A 25,112-nucleotide genomic window follows, 5' to 3' on the forward strand; every position below is an offset into this window, starting at 1 on the left:
TATTCTCATCATAAATATAAAAAATTAACAGGAGGATAGACGCCAAGAATGGACGAGTAGTATGATGAAAATGAGTGGAAATTCACATGAGAAAGGCAGTGTTACAGAAAGAGAACAGAAAAAAGGGAGAGAAGCAAGCATGCAAGAAAGGTGGTGCTTGGTTGAATGTGAAAGAAGAAAAAAAAAACGTTTTTATGTTATTATTAATAATAATAATTAATTAATTATTAATATAAATCTAGAGTTTATAGCAAAGGACGCCGGATTTATAGGCTAGAGACAGACGACAGTGAGGGAGGTAAAGATAAGGTTAAGGTAAAGTATGAACATTGAAATATTTTGTTCCACAAGCTTTCTTTCTGGTTTTTAACTTTACAGATTTTTTCTCTTTAACTTGCAGAACAAGCCAAAATCCCTTTTAAACAAAAGAAATTGCTAAATTGAAAACCAAAACCAACGCTTCACAACAATCATTAATAACAGTACTCTTACTGGTTTTCTTTCTTTTTTTTTTTTCAAGTTTTTTCTTTAAATGAGAAGCTGTTCTGGTCAAAAACCCATCTCTAAAGTTTCCCTGTGTTCAGTGTCGGGTGGAAAATCTCTCTCTCTCTCTCTCTCTCTCTCTCTCTCTCTCTCTCAACCTGTTTGTGTCATTTTCAATGTTTTTTATAATATAAGCAAAGCCTAATTGGTGTTTTGTATTGAAGGAAGAAAAGAAAGAAAGAAAGAAAGAAAGAAAGAGAATTGTTTGATTAGATAATACTGTATGTGGAGAGTAAAAACTTGAAAAAGAAGGGGAAAAAGAAAAACCCAAGAAAGGGATTAAAAAGAGAGAGAGAGGGGGGAGGAAAAGAACATGAGCTCAAAAGCCAGGTGGGATAGAGAAGTGAGATAATAAAGAAGAGGTAAGGGAGGGTGGGTGGTGGGTTTGTTGTTTCAATAAAGCTAAAATAAGCTAAGCGAAAGAGTAAAGAGAGAGAATTTTTGCAAATGTCACAAGAGTCTCAGGAGATAAAGACGATTGAGCAGTGGAAATGGTCCGAAATGCAAGGCCTCGAACTCGTGCCTCCTGCTCATGACCCCTTTATAAACAACACTGCTTCCGCTCCTCCAACTCCAACTCTAACAATCAACTCCAAAGAACACCAACAACAAGAGGAAAACCATCAAGAGACTGTACTAGAGAGAAGAGAAATGGATAACACTACCCCAAAGAAAGATGGTAGTGGTGCTGGTAGTAGTAGTAGTCCAAGTGGTAATGGAGAGAAGTCAGGGGATGTTGCTACTGTTGGGTTTGGAGAGCTGTTCAGATTTGCTGATGGGTTGGATTATGTGTTGATGGCTATTGGGTCTATTGGTGCACTTGTACATGGCTCTTCTTTGCCTCTCTTTCTCCGCTTCTTCGCCGATCTTGTTAACTCTTTCGGGTCTAACGCCAATGACATGGATAAGATGATGCAAGAAGTTTTGAAGGTAAAGAAAAGAAAAGAAAAACAAATTCACAAGAATCCAATTTTGAGTTACCATTCTGATCCAATGAAATTAACTAGTTCTGGATTTTTGAAAATCGCAGTACGCATTTTACTTTCTTATTGTTGGTGCTGCAATCTGGGCGTCTTCCTGGGCAGGTTGTTCTTGACTCTGTTTCGATTTATTGTGTTCTGTTTCTGGTTTTCTTTATTTGCTTATATGTTAATGTGAAGTGAAACAGAGCTTTTGAATTGGGTACAGAGATATCATGTTGGATGTGGACTGGAGAGAGGCAAACAACTAGGATGAGGATCAAGTACTTAGAAGCAGCTCTAAACCAGGACATTCAGTACTTTGACACCGAGGTTCGCACCTCGGACGTCGTTTTTGCCATTAACACCGATGCGGTGATGGTCCAAGATGCCATTAGTGAGAAGGTAAAACAGAACAGAACGCAACTCCCCTGTTCCAGCTTTTGATGAGGTCTTGGACAAAAATGTGATCTTCTTGGTTTTGTTTTGTTTATATTTTTGAACAGCTGGGCAATTTCCTTCACTACATGGCAACATTTGTGTCTGGATTTGTGGTGGGTTTCACAGCTGTGTGGCAATTAGCACTGGTCACTCTAGCAGTGGTTCCTCTTATTGCTGTAATTGCAGCAATCCACACCAACACGTTAGCTAAGTTATCTGGGAAGAGCCAAGAAGCTCTATCACAGGCAGGAAACATTGTAGAACAGGTAAGAAAGGAATGCAAGGTTCAAATTGGTAATCTCTATTCTCTTAATTTTGGGTTGTGCAGGATAGGATTTAGAGTTACTTTTACGGCAAAAATTTTCTGCATTTTAGTATCTGGGTATGTGCTAAATTGAAGCCAAATTGCAGACGATAGTCCAAATTCGGGTTGTTTTGGCATTTGTTGGAGAATCAAGAGCATTGCAAGGCTATTCGTCAGCATTGAAAGTGGCTCAAAGAGTCGGTTACAAGAGTGGATTTGCTAAGGGAATGGGATTAGGTGCAACCTACTTTGTTGTTTTCTGCTGCTATGCTCTGCTTCTATGGTATGGAGGTTATCTTGTTAGGCATCACTACACCAATGGAGGACTAGCAATAGCCACCATGTTCGCTGTCATGATTGGAGGATTGTAAGTGCTCTGTTTCCGTTACAAAATTTGACCGCTTTCTCTAATTCAATCCTTTTCCCTTTCATTTTTGGGTTTCTTAACTTTTGTTTTGCTTGTTTGGCAGGGCTTTAGGCCAATCTGCCCCTAGTATGGGTGCATTTGCGAAAGCAAAAGTTGCTGCTACAAAAATTTTTCGTATAATTGATCATAAGCCTGCTGTTGATCGAAACAGTGAATCTGGGTTAGAGTTAGACTCGGTTACAGGGCTAGTAGAGCTCAAAAATGTAGATTTCTCCTACCCATCTAGGCCAGACGTGCGGATTCTAAACAATTTTACCCTCAATGTTTCTGCCGGCAAGACCATAGCTCTGGTTGGCAGCAGCGGCTCTGGCAAAAGCACTGTGGTCTCCCTCATTGAGAGATTCTATGATCCCAACTCAGGTAAATTCTGCTATAGTTTTATTCTATATTCATAAAGGTGATATCTTTACTTGTACATCTGCTGATCTTTTGCTCCACAAAATTAATGGGTGTATGCTTACCAATTTGTAAACTTTGGTTCTTGAGTTCATGTACTCCAAGTGAGTATTGGTGTTTTAAAGAAATTCTATTAATAAAATCGATATTTTTTCTTCAGGGCAAGTTCTGCTAGATGGGCATGACATCAAGACATTAAAATTGAGATGGTTGAGACAACAAATAGGACTTGTTAGCCAAGAGCCTGCCCTGTTTGCCACCACCATTAAAGAAAATATACTGTTGGGTAGACCTGATGCAGATCAAATCGAAATCGAAGAAGCTGCCAGAGTTGCCAATGCACATTCATTTATTGTCAAGCTACCTGAAGGCTTTGATACTCAGGTGTGTTAGTTTTTTGACATTAAACTGTGAATACGACCTAAGAAATCCAATAGGGCAATGAAAGTTTTGTCTCTTGTGGTAATTTTCATCACAGTTGATCATGAACTTGTTCTGATAACCATCTATTTCACTCAAAAACTGGGAATCTTCTGAAATTGAAATTGAAATCTTCCAAGTAAATTGATTAAATGGCTAACTACTCTCCTTTGACATCCAACCATAATAATTGCCAAACTAAGTGCTATCCTATACAAGTTTGACATGTTTTCTTTATGTCAGATGAGGGAGACGGGGAGTGGGGTAAAGTGGGTTGTTCTAGATAGTGAAAGTGAAATGATGGATCTTGACCAGTAGGGATCATGGTTGGTTAGATTTTTTTTTTATGGCAAATAATTGCTACTTGCTACTTCAATATTTTGGGGGTATTAAATATTGAAATTACTTATTTGGTCAACAAACTTGGCCTAACTTTATTTAATTTGTTTTTTAGAAGCCAAATGTGAGGATGTGTTTTGGTCATTCATGCATTTGAAGGAAGGTAACATGCTTCAGTCTACAATCCATGTGCATAAATAAGGGGAAAATATAATTAGAAAGAGGATATAACTTATGAGACATGAAGAAGACAATATTATAAGAAAATGAAGAGCATCAAGTCTTCATTATATGTGTTAGTCTAACCCTTGGGAAAAATAAACAATTCAACATTAGAAGGAGAATAAGAATCTTTATGATGTTGACCAAGGAGGTGGATGATGACTTGAAGAGAACAGATGGGAAGAAATACCTGAAAGAATGATAATGAATGGACTATTCATTTAGGCACTAGTTAATCAGCAAGGATTGGAAGTTAAATCAACATCTTCCAATTCATGTATAGAAAACAAATAATAAAATCAGTAAGCAAGCCTTTAATTAAGATTCATTACTTGCATATTTAAATTTACAACTGACCGGCAGGAAAATCTGAAAAGGTGACTAAAATTAAAGACAGTTCAATGATAACAAAATTATACCAGGAAAAATTTTAATTAATTGTTTGAGTGGTTTGAAGAGGAAATAAACCAAATATCTTACCTCGACCAAAGCTGTTAACGTAATTCCATGTTTTTGTTTCTTTTTTTGTGTTGTACTGGAATCAACTATCATAAAATTTATGCGGAATTACCAGTGAGCATCAGTAAGAAATAATGTTGAAAATGACAGGTAGGTGAGAGAGGACTGCAGTTGTCTGGAGGACAGAAGCAGAGAATAGCTATAGCAAGGGCAATGCTGAAAAACCCTGCTATTCTGCTTTTAGATGAGGCAACTAGTGCTTTGGACTCTGAATCAGAAAAACTGGTGCAGGAGGCCCTTGACAGATTCATGATTGGGAGGACAACTCTTGTCATTGCTCACAGGCTCTCCACCATTCGCAAGGCTGATCTTGTAGCTGTTCTCCAGCAGGGTAGTGTCACTGAAATCGGAACCCATGATGAGCTTATTGCCAAAGGAGAGAATGGTGTTTATGCCAAGCTCATCAGAATGCAGGAAATGGCTCATGAAACAGCTATGAACAATGCCAGAAAGAGTAGCGCAAGGTGTTTCAACTTTCTAATTTCAATTTCACTTTAAAAGATCTGTTCCATAAATTTTTCTGGTTTTCCAAAATGGCGCATATATTATAATAAAAAATGTCATTAGTTTGTTCACTAATGGGTTCTTCATCTGCAGGCCCTCAAGTGCCAGGAACTCTGTGAGCTCACCAATAATTGCACGTAATTCTTCTTATGGTCGATCACCATACTCACGCAGGCTATCTGACTTCTCTACCTCAGATTTTAGTCTCTCCCTTGATGCCACACATCCCAATTACCGACTCGAAAAGCTTGCTTTCAAAGAGCAAGCGAGTTCATTCTGGCGCCTGGCAAAGATGAATTCTCCTGAATGGGTTTACGCACTAGTTGGTTCTATAGGCTCAGTTATTTGTGGCTCCCTGAGTGCCTTCTTTGCCTATGTCCTCAGTGCTGTCCTCAGTGTCTACTATAATCAAAACCATGCTTATATGAGCCGAGAAATTGGAAAGTACTGCTATTTGTTGATTGGGCTCTCATCGGCTGCACTAATCTTCAACACATTGCAGCATTTCTTCTGGGACATTGTAGGAGAGAATCTTACAAAACGAGTGAGGGAGAAAATGCTGGCAGCAGTACTAAAAAATGAAATGGCATGGTTTGATCAGGAGGAAAATGAGAGTGCTAGGATTGCAGCAAGATTAGCTCTCGATGCAAACAATGTCAGATCAGCCATTGGAGACAGGATTTCAGTGATTGTACAGAATACAGCCTTGATGCTAGTTGCTTGCACCGCAGGGTTTGTTTTGCAGTGGCGCCTAGCCCTTGTCCTTATAGCTGTCTTCCCCTTGGTTGTTGCAGCCACTGTTCTACAGGTTTGTTTCTCTAATTTGTTCATCAACATCAATTTTACCATGTTTGGAAACAAATGGTCAAATTATTAGAAGCTAGTGGTGAACCGTTAATTAAAATGTGCATTGAATTCAATAGATTATTTGAGTGGGACAAATGGAATATATTTTAAGAGGGAAAATTTGAGAAAATTGAATGGAGTCAATAATTATGAGCAACAGTTCTTATTTTCCTTGCCATTTGAAACTTTTGTCCTAATATCACCAAAAATGAATCATTTTTTTGTCACCATTTTTGTTGGGTTTCAACAGAAAATGTTCATGACTGGTTTCTCCGGGGACTTAGAAGCTGCACATGCCAAAGCCACACAACTGGCAGGTGAGGCCATAGCCAATGTAAGGACTGTTGCTGCCTTCAATTCAGAGTCACAAATAGTTGGTCTTTTCGACACCAACCTTCAAATTCCCCTCCGACGCTGCTTTTGGAAGGGGCAGATAGCTGGAAGTGGATTTGGAATAGCCCAGTTTTCACTCTATGCTTCCTATGCTCTTGGTCTTTGGTATGCATCTTGGCTGGTGAAGCATGGGATTTCAGATTTCTCAAAGACAATTCGAGTTTTCATGGTCCTTATGGTTTCTGCCAATGGCGCAGCTGAAACATTAACCTTAGCTCCTGACTTTATCAAGGGCGGTCGAGCCATGCGCTCAGTCTTCGACCTGCTTGACCGCAAAACAGAAATTGAACCTGATGATCCAGATGCCACCGCAGTTCCTGACCGTCTTCGTGGAGAAGTTGAACTAAAGCACGTAGACTTCTCTTATCCAACTCGCCCTGATGTCCCAATTTTCCGTGATCTCAATCTTCGTGCAAGAGCTGGAAAAACTCTAGCCCTTGTAGGTCCAAGTGGATGTGGTAAGAGCTCAGTCATTGCACTTATACAGCGTTTCTATGAGCCATCATCAGGAAGGGTTATGATTGATGGGAAGGACATTCGAAAATACAACCTCAAGTCCCTGAGAAAGCACATTGCCATGGTCCCTCAGGAGCCATGTCTCTTTGCAGCTACCATTTACGAAAACATTGCCTACGGTCATGAATCAGCAACAGAGGCAGAAATCATTGAAGCTGCTACTTTAGCCAATGCTCATAAATTCATATCAGGATTGCCAGATGGGTACAAAACATTTGTAGGGGAGAGGGGAGTGCAGTTATCCGGTGGACAGAAGCAGAGAATTGCCATAGCTCGGGCTCTTGTAAGAAGGGCAGAACTTATGCTACTTGATGAGGCAACAAGTGCGCTAGATGCTGAGTCTGAGAGGTCTGTCCAGGAGGCTCTAGACCGTGCTTGTTCGGGAAAGACCACGATTGTGGTTGCACACAGACTATCAACTATTAGAAATGCCCACGTCATTGCTGTGATCGACGATGGGAAAGTAGCAGAGCAAGGATCCCACTCTCATCTATTGAAAAATTATCCTGATGGATGTTATGCTCGGATGATACAGTTACAAAGGTTTACACATAGCCAAGTCATTGGAATGACTTCAGGATCAAGTTCCTCTGCTAGACAGAAGGACGACGAAGAGAGGGAAGGCTAATGAGATCAAGAGAAAGCAGCAGCAGTAAGAGGAGTATATTCCCACATACCCCTTGTGATTTTTGAGTATTTTTTTTTTAGTTTTAATGCCATGGTATAGTATAGTATTGTGTATTATCTAATTATATTTTTTTTTACCATATATTCTGATCCTATGAATCTTTCCAAGGAAAACGATTATGACAATTAGTTGCAGGAGTGAAATATAGTGATTATGTATTTACCAAAAGAAGGGACAGATTCCTGGAAGCATACCTCGTGCATCAGTTTCTCTTCCACTTTGATGAAAGTGTTGGGATGGAAGGAAAGATGCCTAATGTTGGAAAATAATGGAGAAAGAAAGGTGTCAAAACTCAAAAGACAGACCCTACATTTTGATGTACAAATGGATATGTGCTAAAACAAATATGTCCAAATCTCCATTATCTATCAAATCTTGCATGGAATCCTTTAAATATTTCCCCACAATGATGAATGGAGGGTTTTATGATTCCATTACAACGCCACTCATGCATGTTCGAAAAGTAATGGACCTATTGTCTGTGAGATGTAGACCTCAGACTAATAACGTGCTGTGGTGATTATAGTTCACCATCCAAACTTAAAAGGTAATAAATTCTTGGCAATTTGAAATCATCCACTCTTGATCTAAATTGGGTTTGCATCTATTTTTCTCGATGTGGAGTGTGGGGAACAAAATTATTGAACGTCCAAGTTCACATGGTGGTTGTAAATATGCACTAAGGTTTTTAAGGACAAGATTGCAACACGAGGAAACCGAGTGAAAAGAGGAAAAATAGCAAGGCAAAGAGACAGGAAGGGAATCAATATAATCTTTACATTTTCAAGCAATAGCTGGCGGTGGACAGGCGTGAAAGAAAAGTTTAGGATGTGGGATTTTATCCCATTGAAAATGACAGGGAAGAGATGATGGTGTTTGATCTTTGATCCTAGCCTCATGGGATGCTATTTGTCTATGAGTGTGTGGGACACACCTAATCTCTTTGTTGTTAAAGAAATGTAAGGATGCTAGTGGCCACAGATAGGGTGTTGATTGTGGTGGTCTTGTTTTGTTTTCAAGTGCTCAGAGCATTTTAGCTTTTGGAGTGATATTGGGTGGTAACACACTGCTAAATACTGACTGTGACTATTGTTCTTGTCTGGATCGGAAGCGGCAAATACTGAAAAACAATAGGAGAGACAGATGCCTCAAAAGCTATGATAACCTTCTTCTTGGTTCTGCAATTATGTACTGCCCATAAAAGAGGTTAAAGTTTTGAATTCAGGTCACCTTACACCTTATGGAATATATTGGTTTCTTCAACTATTAAAGGACTTCACGAGTCAACTCTTTTTTCCTTTTAAAAAATACACATTTTGCAGGATTAAGTTTGATTAGCATAACCAAATTAACAAGTGACATGAGAGCTTGATTGGGTTGATTTCAAAAACGCTAACAAATTCTGCCAAGATTTTACTTACATTGATTGGAAATTTGGACTGGTAATCTTGCTTGTGTACTCAAAACCCCCTCCCCCAAATCATATCCCCTCAGAAAAAAGTGATAGTAGTTGCAGGAGACCTGACACAAGCAGCCCACTATCCATTTGAAAACAAGAGAAACCCAACGAGAGCCCAGACCAGACAATATAAAAGATATAAGATAACAAGAAACAGCCAACTATAAAAACCATTGTGAAACTTCCACCTAATAATAATGACAGGCCTTTATTAGCTCCTGGCTTCGAGGACAAAAACGCTACATCCTTAGCACTTGCTTTCACTAAATAAAGCAAAATCACAATCAGAAACAAATCAACTATGATCCACTCAGAAAGCCACTGGGAAATCTCTCATAAATTATATGTAATTATTCCTAGGATGGAGACTAAACAAACCGACCAAATATAAGAAATTCATGCATTTCCATGACATTGAGACAAGTCAACTCAAACTTGGAATTTTTATATGCCATAGCATATGAATGCCATATCTATTTTATGCTAAAATACATTGTGATTCTTTCTATTATCAATCTCATAGTGAATGCTGAAATTATCTCTAGGACTATAAAATTTAGAGTTCTAATCGAAGTTAAATATATTTTTTTTTTTGAAAAAAAAAAGAGTAAATGCTAAACTTGAAGCTGGATTTGCGAGACAGCGGATTAGCAGCTTAAGAAAAAAAAATGGAGGTTTATACCTTAAAAAATTACATATTCGCTTTGTAATTGAGTGTAGCCAATAGTAACATGTTCTCCTGTGAAACTAGTGACACACAGAATACCAAAAGTATAGTTGGTTACGATTCCAGGAAACTCCGTTCATAAAGAAAGATAAAATTTCGCATATGTTCAATTCTGCCCTACTTAGTTTGCAGCCCAAATTGAGAAACATTTTCAGGAGGCATAGTGGCTTATAACGCAGCCAAGGCATGCATTTCATTATATCAACATTTTCTCATTCATATAGACATCCGATCATCAACATTATCTTTGATCCAAGGAAATGCCACTTGCTACAGCCAAAAAACCCAACAAAATTTTGCAGATCTGATGAGAAGAAAACATAGGACCAACACAATCCAAAACCAAAGCCCATTTCATTCAGTGGATGTATCGGCAGAACGTAATAGAATGTAATAGAGTAAAATTTCTAATTAATCACTTCGTCTCCATTGCATTTTCAATCAATTGTTATTCATTATGGTCTACCAAACATATTCTAATTTGTACCAAGCTATTTGTAGATTGTGTCACGGCAATCAACAAAAGTTGAGAGCCTTCTTAGCAAAACACTGAAACAGGCTTTCGATAAAAAAAGTGTAATAAAAAATACAAAATACAGAAAAAGGATGAGTTTGAAACTAATTACTAAAAAGGGGGTAAGGGGGTGAATTATGCTGAGATGGACGAGGTGAGTGTGGGACCTAATTATAATAGCATTTTTAATTTTAAGGTTCAAAATTTGAAAGGAGAGCTGAACGCTATTTAAAATAGCGACCAGCTCTCCTTACAATAATAAAAAATTAATTAAAAAAAGTTTAAAGGTCGGACGCTACTTATAGTAGCGTCCAACCTTTTTTTTTAATTTTTAATAATTTTATTTTATATTTTAAATAAAATATAAATATTATTTTAATAAATAAAATTATAATATGTAATATTATATATTATAATATTTTTATTATAAATATTATTTTTTAATTTAAAATTAAATTAAAATTTAATAAATTAAAAAATTAAAATTTAAAAATAAATAATTAAAAAAATTTAAATTTAAGAAAAGTTGGTTCCAACTTTTTTTATTTTATTAAATTTTAATTTAATTTTAAATTATAAAATAATATTTATAATAAAAATATTATAATATATAATATCACATTATAATTTTATTTATTAAAATAATATTTTTAATTTATTTAAAAAATAAAATAAAATAATTAAAAATTTAAAGAAAAGTTGGACGCTACTTATAGTAGCGTCCAACTTTTTTTAAATTTTTTTAATTATTTATTTTTTAATTTTAATTTTTTATTTTATTAAATTTTCATTTAATTTTAAATTAAAAAATAATATTTATAATAAAAATATTATAATATATAATATTATATATTATAATTTTATTTATTAAAATAATATTTATATTTTATTTAAAATATAAAATAAAATTATTAAAAATTAAAAAAAAAAGTTGGACGCTAGCTGGATACTATTTGGAATAGTGTCCAGCTCTCTTTTTAAATTTTTGACGCGGACGCTATTTTGAATAGCGTTCGGATCTTAAAAACGCTATTATAATTAGCGTTCCTCACTCACCTAACTCAGCATAATTCACCCCTTTTTTATAATTAGTTTCAAACTCACCCTTTTTTTATATTTTGTATTTTTTATTACACATTTTTTGTCAAAACCCCACTGAAACATGAAAAGGTGATTGCTGGTAGAGAAAGATGCATTCCAAAATGGATGATACACGCTGGATTACATTTTGGTAGTACATCTGAATGAGTTCATGATACAGAGTTGACAAAGTAAAAATTCACAATCCAAACTCCAAAATCTGAGAAAGAAAATGCATCAAACATGAAAAAAAAATACATCATACAGTGGACCACAAAGAAAATTAATTGCCACTACTTTTGTGGCCACACAAGTAACAATCATGCAAAGACCACTCTTACAGTACCAATTATCCTACAGTCAGGCTGTTCTCATCTCGCTTATCATCTAACATATACATTAAAAAAAAAATAGAAAGCTCACATAGACATAAGCGTAGGACCATTATCTGGCATACCCATCCCAGCAGCTAATTCAGCATCCAGTTGCGTGTGCGGTGCAGGTCCCATCATTTGCTTCACACTGCATTTTGCAATGATAATATCAGATGACACGTGGGGAGCAAGTGTTGGATTTTAATTTCAGTTAGTAGGTGAAGAAGGTCCCAGCCCAGGTCAAACTTCCCAGGCATCGGATTTGTGACCTTAATAACTGGTCTGTACAATCTAAGTTGTGGACATATCCAAATACAAATTCTTTTCCCCTCTTGAAGTCAGGTTACATAATATGGAAAAAATAATAATAATAAAATGTGTAGGTGTATTAAGTGGGTTAATAATAGTAGTAACTGCACATAGTAGTTAACCGGTCAATGAAGATTCATTCTAGCATTCAAAGGGATGTTTATGGGTTTGGAGTGAGCTATCACACAGTTGTGTAGCCCAACAAGGAAGAAGAAGAAGACAAACACTTCAGTACATTATGTGGCTTGATAGAGCAAGCCACCATCCAACTGGTTCCAAGTTCAACAGCAATAGTAGCACTAGAATCCTCCTTCCCCTAGCAAATTTAGCTACTAGAGCATTTGCTCTATCATGAACTTGCACAAATGGCTTGAAGAGTCTAATATGGTACCATTCCTAATATAAAACGGAAGATCAATAGTATAGTCTCAAGATGGCTAATACAACCACAGCTTAAGATAAAACTACACCTAATAAACTAAGCTATTTGGTTCATTTTACCACCCACCCACAATTTTACTAGACTATGGCATTTGAGCAAACACCTATCTAAATGAGGAAAACGAGGCATAATTTTACTAGACATAACAAATTAATGCATAATGTATAGGTACATACATTATGTGAAAAATGAGGAAATAACAAATGGACCATGAAAAAAAATGCAATGTGATTTATAACAAAGCAAACACAGAACAGGAACTAGATGAATGGAAGCAGCTTACCGCTTCTTATGACGTTTGGTCTTGAAATGCTCGTCCCTCGCAGTGACATTAGCAAAGTATCGGCTGAAAATAACAAAAAAATTAACCAATTATGCAACAAAAATCCAACAAAAGCAGCCCAGTCAAATTTGAAACATGAATTCTACTTGAAATAGAAAGACTAAACAAGAAACCTCAGATTAAAAACAATCCTTCTTTGATGATTTTCTAATTAAATAGTTAAAGCCTCAATTCAAATTAACTTACTTGCAGTGCAAACAATAATATTGGCCCATGCCAGGCAAGTCCTCATCTAAGGGCAAGGCCTTCTTCTCCACATCAGGCTTTTGCAGCTCCTCATAGACAGCATCGTCACGTGACCAAAACATTATCATTCAAGGAATCACAGTTTCACAGACACATAATAAAAGAAATTGAGGGAAAATTGGATTAATCACGAAAAGAGAAAAAAAGACTAAATTAAATAAAAATTTTATTCAAAAAAGGATATCTTTGACGAGGAATTTGGAGCGGCGAGCAGTCTTGTGAGTGTATCTTCTCTTCTTCACTTTCCTGCTCGGACATTTGCCTCCCATTTTATGCAAAGTTAGGGTTGTGGGGGGGTTTTGTGTTGAAAGTTGAAACACCAGATGATTAATCCAGAGACCGAAAATAGTGAAAATTCGTTAGGAGTCGTGTTTTCTATTAATAACAAATAAATAAATCGACGTCGTTGAAGGTCTTTAGATTGAAGCACGTCGTTAGGATTCATGGACCTGTTTCTTGTTCGCAAGGAGCCCAAATGAATTCCTTCGTACTTTCCTTTTTACCTAGTTAATTTTTTAGCAGGTAACAGCCAGCCCAACATTTCCAGAGGAGGTCCTGCAGAAGGAAAATTAAAAAAAAAAAAAAAATGAACACATGCAACAATATGTGATGTCACTATTCCATGGACCTTTCAAGTTACACCCCCACGATAACGTAGAGACACAGCTAGGTTTTGTGTTTTTAGGGTTTCAGAAACATGAAGTAGATAGAGAATGAAAACCTCGTATAATCTTCATTTGTTTATTCTATATCATGGAGTCTGTTTTATATATTTGTATCTGATTAAACAGAAGAACAGATACATATATGATCAGTATAGCAGTGAGTAGCTCTCACTTCAAATATTAGTCATCAAGAGTTAGCAGGATAATGACTTTGTGAAAGGTTTCTTTCTATGGTTGAAACACCAGGTACAGGGAGAGAGAAAACCAAGATGGCATTTGTCTGCACTTAGCATCTGCACCTTTCTCCATTCCAAGTATAGCTTATAGAGAAGGTGCAGGTGCAAACGCAGATAAATGATGCCTTGGCTATATGTATAGCACTGAAAAACCTGTAAAAACAAGAACCCTTTACTACAAGAAGAGTACAAAAGAAATGTTCAGCTTGAAGAAAAACCAGAAACCTTTTTTCCTTTATATAAACAGATATGGAGTACCACAGGAACAAGCTTGACGGTGGATTTTTATTTGATGCATGGCGTCGTTTTATTCTATTATTTGAAATAGAGAGATATGGAACATGAGGAGAGCGAAGGTCCACGTGATGCATCACGCGGGAATTCATGTCCAGCTCAAATTACACACATAAGCATTCGTCAGCAGTTGACAAATGAATTGATGATGCCAGCAGAAATAGGAAAGAATCGTGGTATCTTAATTTCAATTTAAGTACATCATAAAACATTTTTAATTCAGCGTGCTACACAAATTTTTTAGTAACTTATATGTTCAATTAATCGTAAAAGAAATCAAGTTCCCTTTTCTTTTTTCTTTTTAAATATTCATGCTTCCATTTGCAAATATATTTAATTGATGAATTTATAACTAAATGAATAATATTATTTCATATTATTTAATATATTTGTACCATCATATCATCATCGCGGTGGTGGTGGTAGTGATGCAGTGCGGAGAAATGGCCTCGCATTATTTCTGTGGGCAAAGCAAATAGGAAACCATCAACAATATAGCATGCAAAACCTCTCCCTCCCACAAGAGACAAGCCACCATCACCGTAATAGCCCAGAAACGGGAATGAATACCGAGCAGACCCACACAACCATTCTTCTCTCCAAAACCCAACAATGATTCAGTGAATCCCATGTGGAGGGTACAGCAGAAAGAACAATGCTCTGGCTATTTCTGGTGAACAGTAGGGCACCCACACAGAAAAGAAAAGAAACAGGTACAACTTGAAAGCTCATAAACGATACCAGCTACATACCAAAATTGCAAGGACCTCAATACTAGCTGAAGGAAGGAGGGAAAGACACATTCCCAGTTAAAAATGATCACGAATAAGTTCAGGTTCAGCTGTTAACCATTCAAGTCCAGGGAGTCAACATTGGCAACCAGGACTTTAAAATAAAAAGAGAGAGAGAGAGAGAGAGAGAAGAAAAAGAAGACAATACCGTTTGCATTTCAGCCCACATATTAAAAACTAATCAATTTCTTACCTCTCAAAGATCCCTGCCATAAAATGCAGATTATAGAACGACAATGTCGCTGATGATAAACAGCAATGGCATAAATGTAATGTGCAATACAAGTAATATCAAATTGTTGCCTTGATTCTATGATTCTGTGTGCGGCTAAGACAATCCCCTATAGCCTAATATAAACCAACAGACTGCCTTCATTTTTACTACAATAGGTGAAAAAAAAAATGATTAAACAATTACAGCAGCTAAACATGGATGTAAACCTGAGAACCTGACAAAATTACATATTCCATGCAAGTCTCTAAGCAAAAGGACTGATCTGCATGTTACCTTGATTCCTCCAAATGAGGGTAAAATCAGGAAGGTGAAAGTAATTATAGGGGCCTTCCCACATCCGGCAAGCTACTTTACACAATTTACATACACAGCTGAGATTATTGCCCATGGTAACATGCTTATCAATGCTCATGCTTAACACGTGCTTTTATAATTCCAGGAATTGGCGGTGAGGTGGGTGGCCTAATTGGTGTGTTTTTTCCTGGAGAAGAATGGATTTGTTGTTGGAACATGTTGGACATGCTAGAACCTTCACCCCCGTCATTAGCTAGATTGGGTGCCATATCATCACTCTGTGGTCTCTCACAAAATTTCATTGCCTTGAGAACATAATTATCATCATGCAGCTCAAAAGGGGTGCTGCAATAGCAAATCAAATATTAGTTAACAGTTAGGACCCTAACTTCACCAAACATTTCAAAATAATGGTTTTAAAATATGACTCGGTTGTTTCCTGAAGTATTGCATCTCTGCAAGGCATGAAAAAACTAACACAAATCCCACTCCCCATCCCTTATATCAATTTGATGCATTCTTAGCAGATTTAGGTGTGGAGAGCCACCACATTGTAAGCTGACTAGATTATTAATAGTCATCCAGTTATATGGCTGAATATACTGCTTAATCCTTTAAATACATGGCAAGTTCGTATGCTTTCTTACCTATTAAAGTCAAAATGCACCAGCTGCATATCTTCTGATATTTCCACTTCAACAGTTGCATGAGGGCGTGTCTACAGTTTCCAAATGGCAAGGAGGAAAAATGTGAGGCATCAGAAGAAATCAACTCCAATATCTAGGATTCAAAAGCATAATTAGATTATGGAAGGTGAATATTTCACAGAATATTATATTGTGGTCTTATATTCATTTAATGTTCAAAGATGATACATGCATGAAAATGATTTGAGCAATTGCATATTACTCAGATGATAACAGGAAAATTAGCACATTTTCCTTCCACCATAGTACTTAAAAACCTTCTTTATTGATTTCATCCACTAAGCTTTACCATAGCACCTATAATTTGTCTCCACTCTCTTTATCAATTAATAATTGGCCTTTTTCAGAACTGAGAAGGCAAAAGCAACCCCCACCCATTAGAATTTAGGTCTACATGTGATGCGTCGCACATCGGTTCTGCAGGAATGTCTTGGGTGTTACACATATGGGTTTGCAAACCTCCCATTGTGAGCTAACTTTTAAGGTGAAGTTAGGCAGGTTCATATTATTTAGTATCAGAGTCTCACTCTACACAGGTTGATAGATCAAGGCCATGTACAAAGATTCCCTGACGTTCTTTGGAGAGGTCGGGGTGAACAAGTCATGACCCCAGTTGCTTCACGAGGACGTTCAGTCTAAAGCGGTCGGAAATGATGCGTTTCATATCGGTTCTGTAGAGAGGCCTTGGGTGTTATATATATGGGTTTACAAACCTCCCCTTGTGAGATAACTTTTGAGGTGGAATTAGGCAGGTTCATATCAACACGTGATGTAGAACTAACAAGTATTGAGGAGATTTTGGGGGAGAAAAACTAATTAACTAAGCTGAAGAGAAACAAATTCTCAGATTTTACTACTGAAATCAAAAGTCAATAGCATAATAGATCCGTAAATAAAACATAGAAACTAAGCCCTATTCATAGAGTTAGAAACCCCAATCACGTTAGGATTGTACATCAACATGTATTTGTATAATCTACATTCCTTTCTTTATTCATTTCTTCTGTTTGGTTTATGATTGTGTTTCTTCAAGCAGTCAGGTCTTTCATTCTTTTTATCCTGGCAATAACTTTTCTCTCTCACACACATAATAGCTCTAGAGTCTAGACCCATAATGGACAAGAGAAGCCTCTTTAATATTTCATATTACTAAAACACACAAAGCATAATTGGCTATTTGGTTTATGTGGGATGTAGTCATTTTTACTATAGATTTAGCAATATCATATCCTAAATAAATCAAATAACATAGAAAAATATTTGCCGATTAAATTTTAGGGTTCTCTGATGGAAAGTAATAAGTGGTACTGACAATATGCATTATTATAAGTAGGTCTATAATAAGATTCTCATAGATATATTTTTATTTACCATTTAATAATTATGGACTATTTTATTGAAACTAATGTCCGATAACTATTGGAAAGTAGAATCTTTTGCAGTTTAGGACATAACCAGCTTTTCTCAAGTCTCAACCAAGATAAGTCCTAAGCCAAACAGAATAGAAAATGATCCATATAAATAACCAAACTGTTGGTAGTGAGGCTGTGTTGAGTAATTGCTAACTCACTAAAGTCTCAGCCAGAAGTTACATGCATTTTTCCTCTCTCTCTCTCTCTCTCTCTCCAAATGAAATAAAGCCATATAAAGCATCCCATTATGCCAACCCCTCCCTTCAAAAAAGAAAAAGGAGAGAGAGAGAGAGAGAGAGAGAGAGAGAGAGAGAGAGAGAGATTACCCCTATCCTACTACTAAAAAATTCCCACACAAAAACTCTCTCTCTCTCTCTCTCTCTCTCTCTCTCTCTCTCTATATATATATATATATATATATATATATATATATATATCATCTCAAAATTTGTCCTGCTTTTCAAATCCTCTATTGAGAGTGGAGCTGCAAATGGGCCATACATAAATACCTAATACTTTAGGCTTAGTTGGTAACAATTATCAAGAGCTCAGCAGCTGCTCAAACTCAATTTTAGAAAAATCCAAACGTGATGCCTGGTTGGTTGGCTTTCCCTACATATTCTGAATTTTAGCCACACAACCCCTATGCTGCACTTGCAGATATTACCCTATATTTAGATATTTAGATTAAAAAAAAAGGGTCAACTTGAACAGTTTAGACCATTACTTCTTGTCCTAACATGGTGGGTTCACCGTTCCAATTCCCAAGACCACTCAACCTTTAATAAACCAAAGAGAAGAATGTTGAGGCTCTTCTAATAGAACCAGACCTCCCCTTCCTACTAATACATTATAGCATTCCAAATGATTTGAAAAGAGTCCCTTCAAGCTTTACTGCTTTAGCTGAAAATGTCATACTGGTTACTACTCAAACTGAGCTTCTACAAATCCAGGCCTAAATTGCCCATTTAGGGTTTGCAGCACAGCTCAAAATAAATTTCTAATCTATGAGAATATCTTCTTCAATTAGTTGGGAAAAAGTGTTTTATTACAGCACAGAAACGTGCATGCCTAAAGACAGGCTCTACCTCAATGAAGTTCCATCCCACATGTTTGCAGCAAGCCACAAAATGTGTTCTCTCTGTCACCCATCCACCACAGTCAGACACTCTTTTGGGAGACACTTTAGAAATTTCCTCCCTACCTCCTACTCGGTGTTAGAGTGGCATTCTCATGCTAATCTATTTAGAATTTCAAATTTTCAGTCTCTTTTCTTCCCCCATCATCCCGTACCCCTCCTAGTCAATTACTGTATCGGGACATCATAAGCAGCACTTTCTCATATTTTTGTTGTGGAGTATGCCAGTCTGTATTTTCTGGGCATGCGTGTAAATGCCTACTCTAGAAAGCTTTGTTGCAATTTTATGTGAATAGCTATGCTTTACACTTTACAGAGCTTCATTTCAAGAATAAGCAACCTCAAAAATCTAAGTGAAATTCATTTTAAGTTATTAATGCCTCAGACCCATTGTTCACCTATCCTAAATAACAAAATCGCAACCACAGAAAAATAGAAAACATCAACATAGATAGACAAATATTGGCAGCTTCAGAGTCCCCTAAAGCCTGATTCTGAAGCAGCAATCAGAACTGAATATTACGCAAAGGAAAGTAGATTGTGCACATTCGGCTAACAATGGACTGAAAGAATATTAGAACCATGCTCAACAGCTTAAGAAATTAAAGACTCAGCAATTTAATAGAAGATCATTGAAAAATGTAGGCAGAAGTAAGTATTAATAGGGAATTCTAAGTTACCCAAGGAATATATCTTTCAAGTTCTCCTAGACAAATTGGGATGCATCCACTAGCTCCCCCTAATAGACATGCCCAATGATTCCTTTTTATTTTTTTATTAAATAATGAAGGTGAAAGTATTTATTTAATTATCTTCTTGTACTTCTTCTTCAAATCTTCTACATCTCACCATGCATGAAATTAAATCTTGAATTCAAGCTAACCAGTGGTTGGCTCCAGCACAACCAAATAACACTAAAAGCTTTAAGACCCTATGACCTTTGCCTACTTGTGATCCATTGTAGGGTCCTAAATTGGGAAATTTGGAGACAGTTCTACCTTTCTGCATTTTCACACAAGTGGCTACTCTCAGTTCTCAAACCAACAATTTTTTGGTTGCAAGCTGAAGACTTTTACCACTACTCAGTTCATGGCCTTTAATACAATAGCAAAACTGGGAAGAAATTTTACCTGAACCAAAATAAAAGGTAAAGACACACCCCCACTGGGAGCGTTCTCTGAGCCGTACAGTTGTTCATTTCGATGTATCAGGTTCTGAAGACCTATGTACTTTAGAAGAGAAAAGAAGTCAATGAACAAACTCTAATCAACTAAATCCTTAAAACAAGAAATTCCAGACTAGATGCATCTGCAAGCAACTTCACATTCAAATAGTAAGAGAACTCAAAGATGCTATTCTTACTTGCTCCTCCAGTTCTTGCAAATAGGCAGTTTTCTTCTCAATTCTATTTCTCAATCCAAGACGTTCAGCCTGCATTAGTCACATTAAATGAGTTCAATAAGATCATATTAGGTCCACATAAATAACTTCTCTTGATGCCTAAGACAGCTAGACAAGCATGCATAAGTTATATTGATACCTTTAATTCTTCAATATCACTCAGGCTAGTTCGAGGAAGACCTTTCCATTGTATTTCTTTTTTATCCTTAGATATGATATCCAACGCCATGAGTACATTCAGGGCATCATATACCCTTCGCCGTATGTTTTTCTCATCATATTGTTGCTGCTTCAACAAAAGAAAAGGGAGGCCCACATCATCTAGTTTTGCATTTTTCCTTTAAGATAAAGGATGTATTCGTTAAAATGAACCAAATAACTTGTTACGTAGTTATAGATAACCTGATCAGGAGATGAAACACTGTTGCTAGGGTCAGCAAACTCTGCTACAAGTTCATCTGCAACCTGAAAATTGCTTCAAAATCTCAGACATAGGCATACATTTATAAATGGTAGTAAAAGAATACAAATAGGCACAAGGATTTGATAGTTCTGGTGAAGAACATTGACTCTGAATTCTGATAACATACAGCATCAAAACTTAAGCAAATTTGAAGCATTTTAATGGGCCAAACAACTAAGTCAAAGTAGGTGAGAACAAATATTCACCAACACAATTGTATTCTTTATATATATTACAAGTTACATGGAGCAGCATCCAACAATTGCATAGAGATGTGGAAGGAAATTAACATGGTACAACAACCTCATAATGATAACATCAGGAAGACAAACTCAAAGAGGATCTGAAAGGTAAATATGGTGAATATAAATGTAGTTTTCTGTTTAGATATGTAAAAATGAAAAATTTCTAGGCGATTAAATGTACAAAACCAAACTTTGAAGCAAAAAGGAGAAGAATATTTATTCCTCTCCAGAAATTCCTTCTCTGGTCTGCTACATGGGAGCCACATCTCATCTCCTGCTTATCCCTCCTTTCAATATCCATTGAAGAAGAAGAAGAAGAAGAAGAAGAAGAAGAAGAAGAGGATATCCGTACACCAATAACTTCCTCACCATCAAACCCTAGAAGTGCGTTGTGATATCGCATTGCATTACAAACAAACCTGGAAAATTTCATATCACCTCAATAATCTCGATATCATGACCATTTCATCCAACTACACTGCATTCTATAGGCCCACCAAATCCTAGACATAATGTTCTATATCCCACGTCTTACAATTTGGGACATTATATATAAAAATATTTTCACTTAGTCACAAATCCAAGAAATTCTAATATCTGAGAGCTGCAATTCTAAAAAAATATGGTTCTGAAAATCTAGAACGAACAAACTGAGAATCTACATAATCTCCAAGAGTTGCGTTTGATTTTTAAATCCAAAGGCTGAAGCACAAAACAAATGCTTTTAAATAATAAGAGGGCCATTTGTATGTAGAAATAACTATTCAAACAAATAAACTCAGCATTCAATCAAGAAAAATAAAATCTAAAGACTGCCTTCAGACACCACCTTACCTCATTGTAAGTAGTTGTTCCCTTGCTTTCCACTTTTTCACACACTGAACACAATGTGAAATAATTAAAACATAAAATAAGTTAGAGAAAAACTCATCTACAGCAAACTGGCCCATCTTGGGGATAAAGAGGATATAAGATCAGCCATCACATAACTACTCAAATTCTGGCACGGAAATGAGTGGGAAGGGTATGAATCAAATACCTTTCATACTAAATTGGCGGAGTCCTCTACCACTCTTATCAGCTCCAGCTGCCCTTTGACCTCGCTTCTTCTTCTTGTTACTGTATATAAACAAGATTATCAAATTAATGTACGAATGAGATTTAAGCTATATCTATACACACACAGGATCATTTAGCAATACCATAGTCCATCTCCAACCACTAGCATAAAGATGGTGTTTATACTGACGACCATGACATGGAAAATTACTAAGACTATAAATAAATACAACTTTACAATTGACATCAAAAGTAATACTCTGTCAAGAGCAGCAAAAGCTTTAGAACACAGAACCCCTTTTGATAAATACACAATTACTATAAAGATAAGAGTTAATTGAGCTACAATTATAATATATATAACAGCAACAACAACTATCAAGGCCAACCCAATTCTAAGTGAATAAGAAATCCAACAGTTGACTTTTCAATAACTTGCACTATTACACTATCATAGAAAGGGATCAATCGTGGCCAGCATACCAAATTCAAGGATATACAGGGTTGCGCAATTCGCATTCCAACAATTATAATAATCTGAATAAAATTAACACCAATTATAGCCAAAACCCCTCAAAAACACAAAAACCCCAAAACCCAAAATCAAAATTCAGCATTATTACCTAAAAGAAGAAAGCCAAAAACAAATAAACAATAACAAAAAGAAGAAGAAGAAGAAGAAGAAGAAGAAGAAGACTGACGCAGCGGCATCTTGGGTGGCGGCATCGTCAGCGTGAATGTCAAGATGGTTCAGCCTAAGAAAAGTGCTGTCACTGCCGGGCGTGGCCATGGCCTGCTCACTCCGGCTGGAAGGGGAACCGATGCTGCCACTGGTGGAAACCGATTGACCGGAGATAGTAGTGGTGCCCCAAGACCTGCTGGCGCCGGCTCTAGAAACTGTGGCAGCGGGAGGGTGGTTCTTGTCCCCATCATCCTGGTGTGACCCACCAGTGACCATTGCAGAAGAAAGACAAATCAGGGTGGAATAGTGGATATAGGCGATTGATGGGATTTAGGTGGCGTAGGAATGGCGGTACGGATTGAAATAGAGGAGATGGTGCTAGCGGTGATCTGAGAGAGTGGGGGAAGGAAGACAATATAGCAGGTGAGTGTTATTGTTTATTGTCTGTTGTTTGAGCTTTGGAAAAGAGGGAAATTTGAGGGTTTAGTTTGTTTGCTACAGTTTTGCTTTCTATACCTCCATTTTCTTGTTATTTTGGGTGGGAAAATTAACTAGGGCCGTTCTCTTTTTTTATATATATATATATTATTGTAAATTTTAATATTAAAATCTAGTATAATTACTTAGATTGTTTTTTATTACTTTTTGGACTGGAATTTTTTTTTAATCACCAATAATATATATATATATATATAAAATATTAATTTTATTCAAATTGCCATTATATTTTTTATTATTTAAGTTAATTTTAAAGTTTAAATAAATTTTAAATTTAATTACTTATATAATTTTAAAATTTATATAAATCTAATATTTTTAATCGTATTTGTATTTAAACTCTATTTCATTAAAATTTCATTATAATATAATTTAAAATAAAATTTTATAAAAATATTTTCATGATCTATATTATTAATAAAAATAGAGAGGTATTTTATTTATATGAATTAATCACTTTTTTAATAAATTTTAATAAATTTTTATTTATATTTTATAATTATTTATGTAAAAATATTTTATTACAAGTATATTCCAATTTATATATTGATAAGCTATATATATAACAATAGAAAAATATTTTAAAAAAATTCATATTCATTAATTTATAAAAAAAAATATTTAAATAATATGTAATATATAATAAAATTATATGAATCTAAAATTTTTAAATAATATATAATTATGTACAAAGCAGCAAATTATATATATATATATATATAATAAAAATATTTAAATAGATAAATATATATTATTTAAAAATTAATAATTAATATAATATGTTATATTTGAGTTTAATTATAAAATTATATAATAAAAAAGATGATTAAAATTTATAATACTTATTTTTTTATTTTAAAATGATATATTATTAAAATTTTAAAAATATTAATGTGCATACATATGAAAAGAAATATGATGAGCTTTTAATTTTTTAATACTATAATTTTATCGTAATTTAGCAAATAGTGAATACTTATTTAAAAAATTAGGAAATATATTTTAAATATAGAATTGTTATTTTAATTTAATAAATTTATATTTAAATATAAAAATAAATTAATATTTTAATTAAAAAAAACTAATTTTTATATAAATACAAATATTACATCATTTAATAAAATTTTTATTTATTTGAGTTAACCACTTTTCTTTATTAAAATTTACGTTTACTTTAAAAAAAATAATTATAAAAAATTTAATTTAAAAATACTTTATATTTAGTTTGATAAAGGATTTTATTATAAATTAAATAATTATCTATATATTTTTTATTATAATTATTATAATTAAAATAATAATATACTAAGGTTAATTTTTTTTATTCTATTAGCATTAATTTTTCAGCTTTTATATAAAAAGAAAATTTTAGTTTTAAATTTATTATTTATAAATAATTTATTAGTGTTAATATATTTGTTAATCTTATTCTCAATGTTTTTCTTCATCTCATAAGAAAATATGAAATTATGTAAAATATTATATATCAAATAAAAATTAATAATATTGATACTTATTAATATGATTGTGCACAATTAATTTTATAAAATAAATTTATAAAATTGAATAGAAAATAATTAGAAATAAACAAAATAACATATAAATTATACCAAATTCAATTTATTTTACTATTATATGCATAAACTTTTAAATAGTATTTGAAAAATTTTAGATTTTTCATACTAATTATATATGTTTTATAAAAATTATATAATGTAAAAAACTAATTAGTCTTTTAAAAATTTAATACTTCATTATTAAATAAATTTAACATGAAAATATATGAATTAACAAAATAATAAATAGTTAAATTTATATATTTATAAAATACTTACAATTATAAAATTACATTATAATAATAAAATTTTCTATAATAAATTTCACTTTTATAATTTCTTATTTCTATTGACATACTCCCATTTTTATTAACTTAATCTAAAAATAATAAATGCACATACAATATACATATTATAAAAAATAA

The 25,112-nt window shown here is 34.7% G+C and overlaps 3 protein-coding genes across 4 annotated transcripts; 1 reads left to right on the top strand and 2 right to left on the bottom strand.

Moving 5' to 3' along the window:
* The first annotated feature begins 490 nt into the window (after positions 1–490).
* LOC110656564 (ABC transporter B family member 1) lies at positions 491–7,708 on the top strand. Its single transcript, XM_058147483.1, has 10 exons — positions 491–1,473; positions 1,574–1,628; positions 1,732–1,907; positions 2,009–2,209; positions 2,355–2,614; positions 2,718–3,034; positions 3,231–3,454; positions 4,661–5,034; positions 5,168–5,882; positions 6,171–7,708. The coding sequence occupies exons 1-10, from the start codon at positions 991–993 to the stop codon at positions 7,455–7,457; spliced, it is 4,092 nt and encodes a 1,363-aa protein (XP_058003466.1). The 5' UTR covers positions 491–990; the 3' UTR covers positions 7,458–7,708.
* A 3,810-nt stretch (positions 7,709–11,518) lies between these two features.
* Positions 11,519–13,562, bottom strand: LOC110656536 (uncharacterized). Its single transcript, XM_058147890.1, has 3 exons — positions 12,952–13,562; positions 12,706–12,768; positions 11,519–11,819 (listed from the first exon to the last, which is right to left on the bottom strand). The coding sequence occupies exons 1-3, from the start codon at positions 13,077–13,079 to the stop codon at positions 11,717–11,719; spliced, it is 294 nt and encodes a 97-aa protein (XP_058003873.1). The 5' UTR covers positions 13,080–13,562; the 3' UTR covers positions 11,519–11,716.
* A 1,678-nt stretch (positions 13,563–15,240) lies between these two features.
* Positions 15,241–23,172, bottom strand: LOC110656563 (transcription factor-like protein DPB). Of its 2 annotated transcripts, none has more exons than XM_021813403.2 (9): positions 22,653–23,172; positions 21,932–22,011; positions 21,727–21,770; positions 20,587–20,649; positions 20,324–20,473; positions 20,146–20,214; positions 19,914–20,012; positions 16,174–16,244; positions 15,241–15,871 (listed from the first exon to the last, which is right to left on the bottom strand). In XM_021813403.2, exons 1-9 carry the CDS (start codon positions 22,907–22,909, stop codon positions 15,634–15,636), a joined length of 1,071 nt encoding a protein of 356 aa, XP_021669095.2. In that variant the 5' UTR covers positions 22,910–23,172; the 3' UTR covers positions 15,241–15,633. The 2 variants fall into 2 exon arrangements, with proteins under 2 accessions (XP_021669095.2, XP_021669096.2); XM_021813404.2 differs by having other exon boundaries at positions 20,324–20,470; positions 22,653–23,170.
* Between the last annotated feature and the right edge of the window lie 1,940 nt (positions 23,173–25,112).

The sequence above is a fragment of the Hevea brasiliensis genome, chromosome 5 (genome assembly GCF_030052815.1).
Source record: "Hevea brasiliensis isolate MT/VB/25A 57/8 chromosome 5, ASM3005281v1, whole genome shotgun sequence".
NCBI classification, from domain to species: Eukaryota; Viridiplantae; Streptophyta; class Magnoliopsida; order Malpighiales; family Euphorbiaceae; genus Hevea; species Hevea brasiliensis.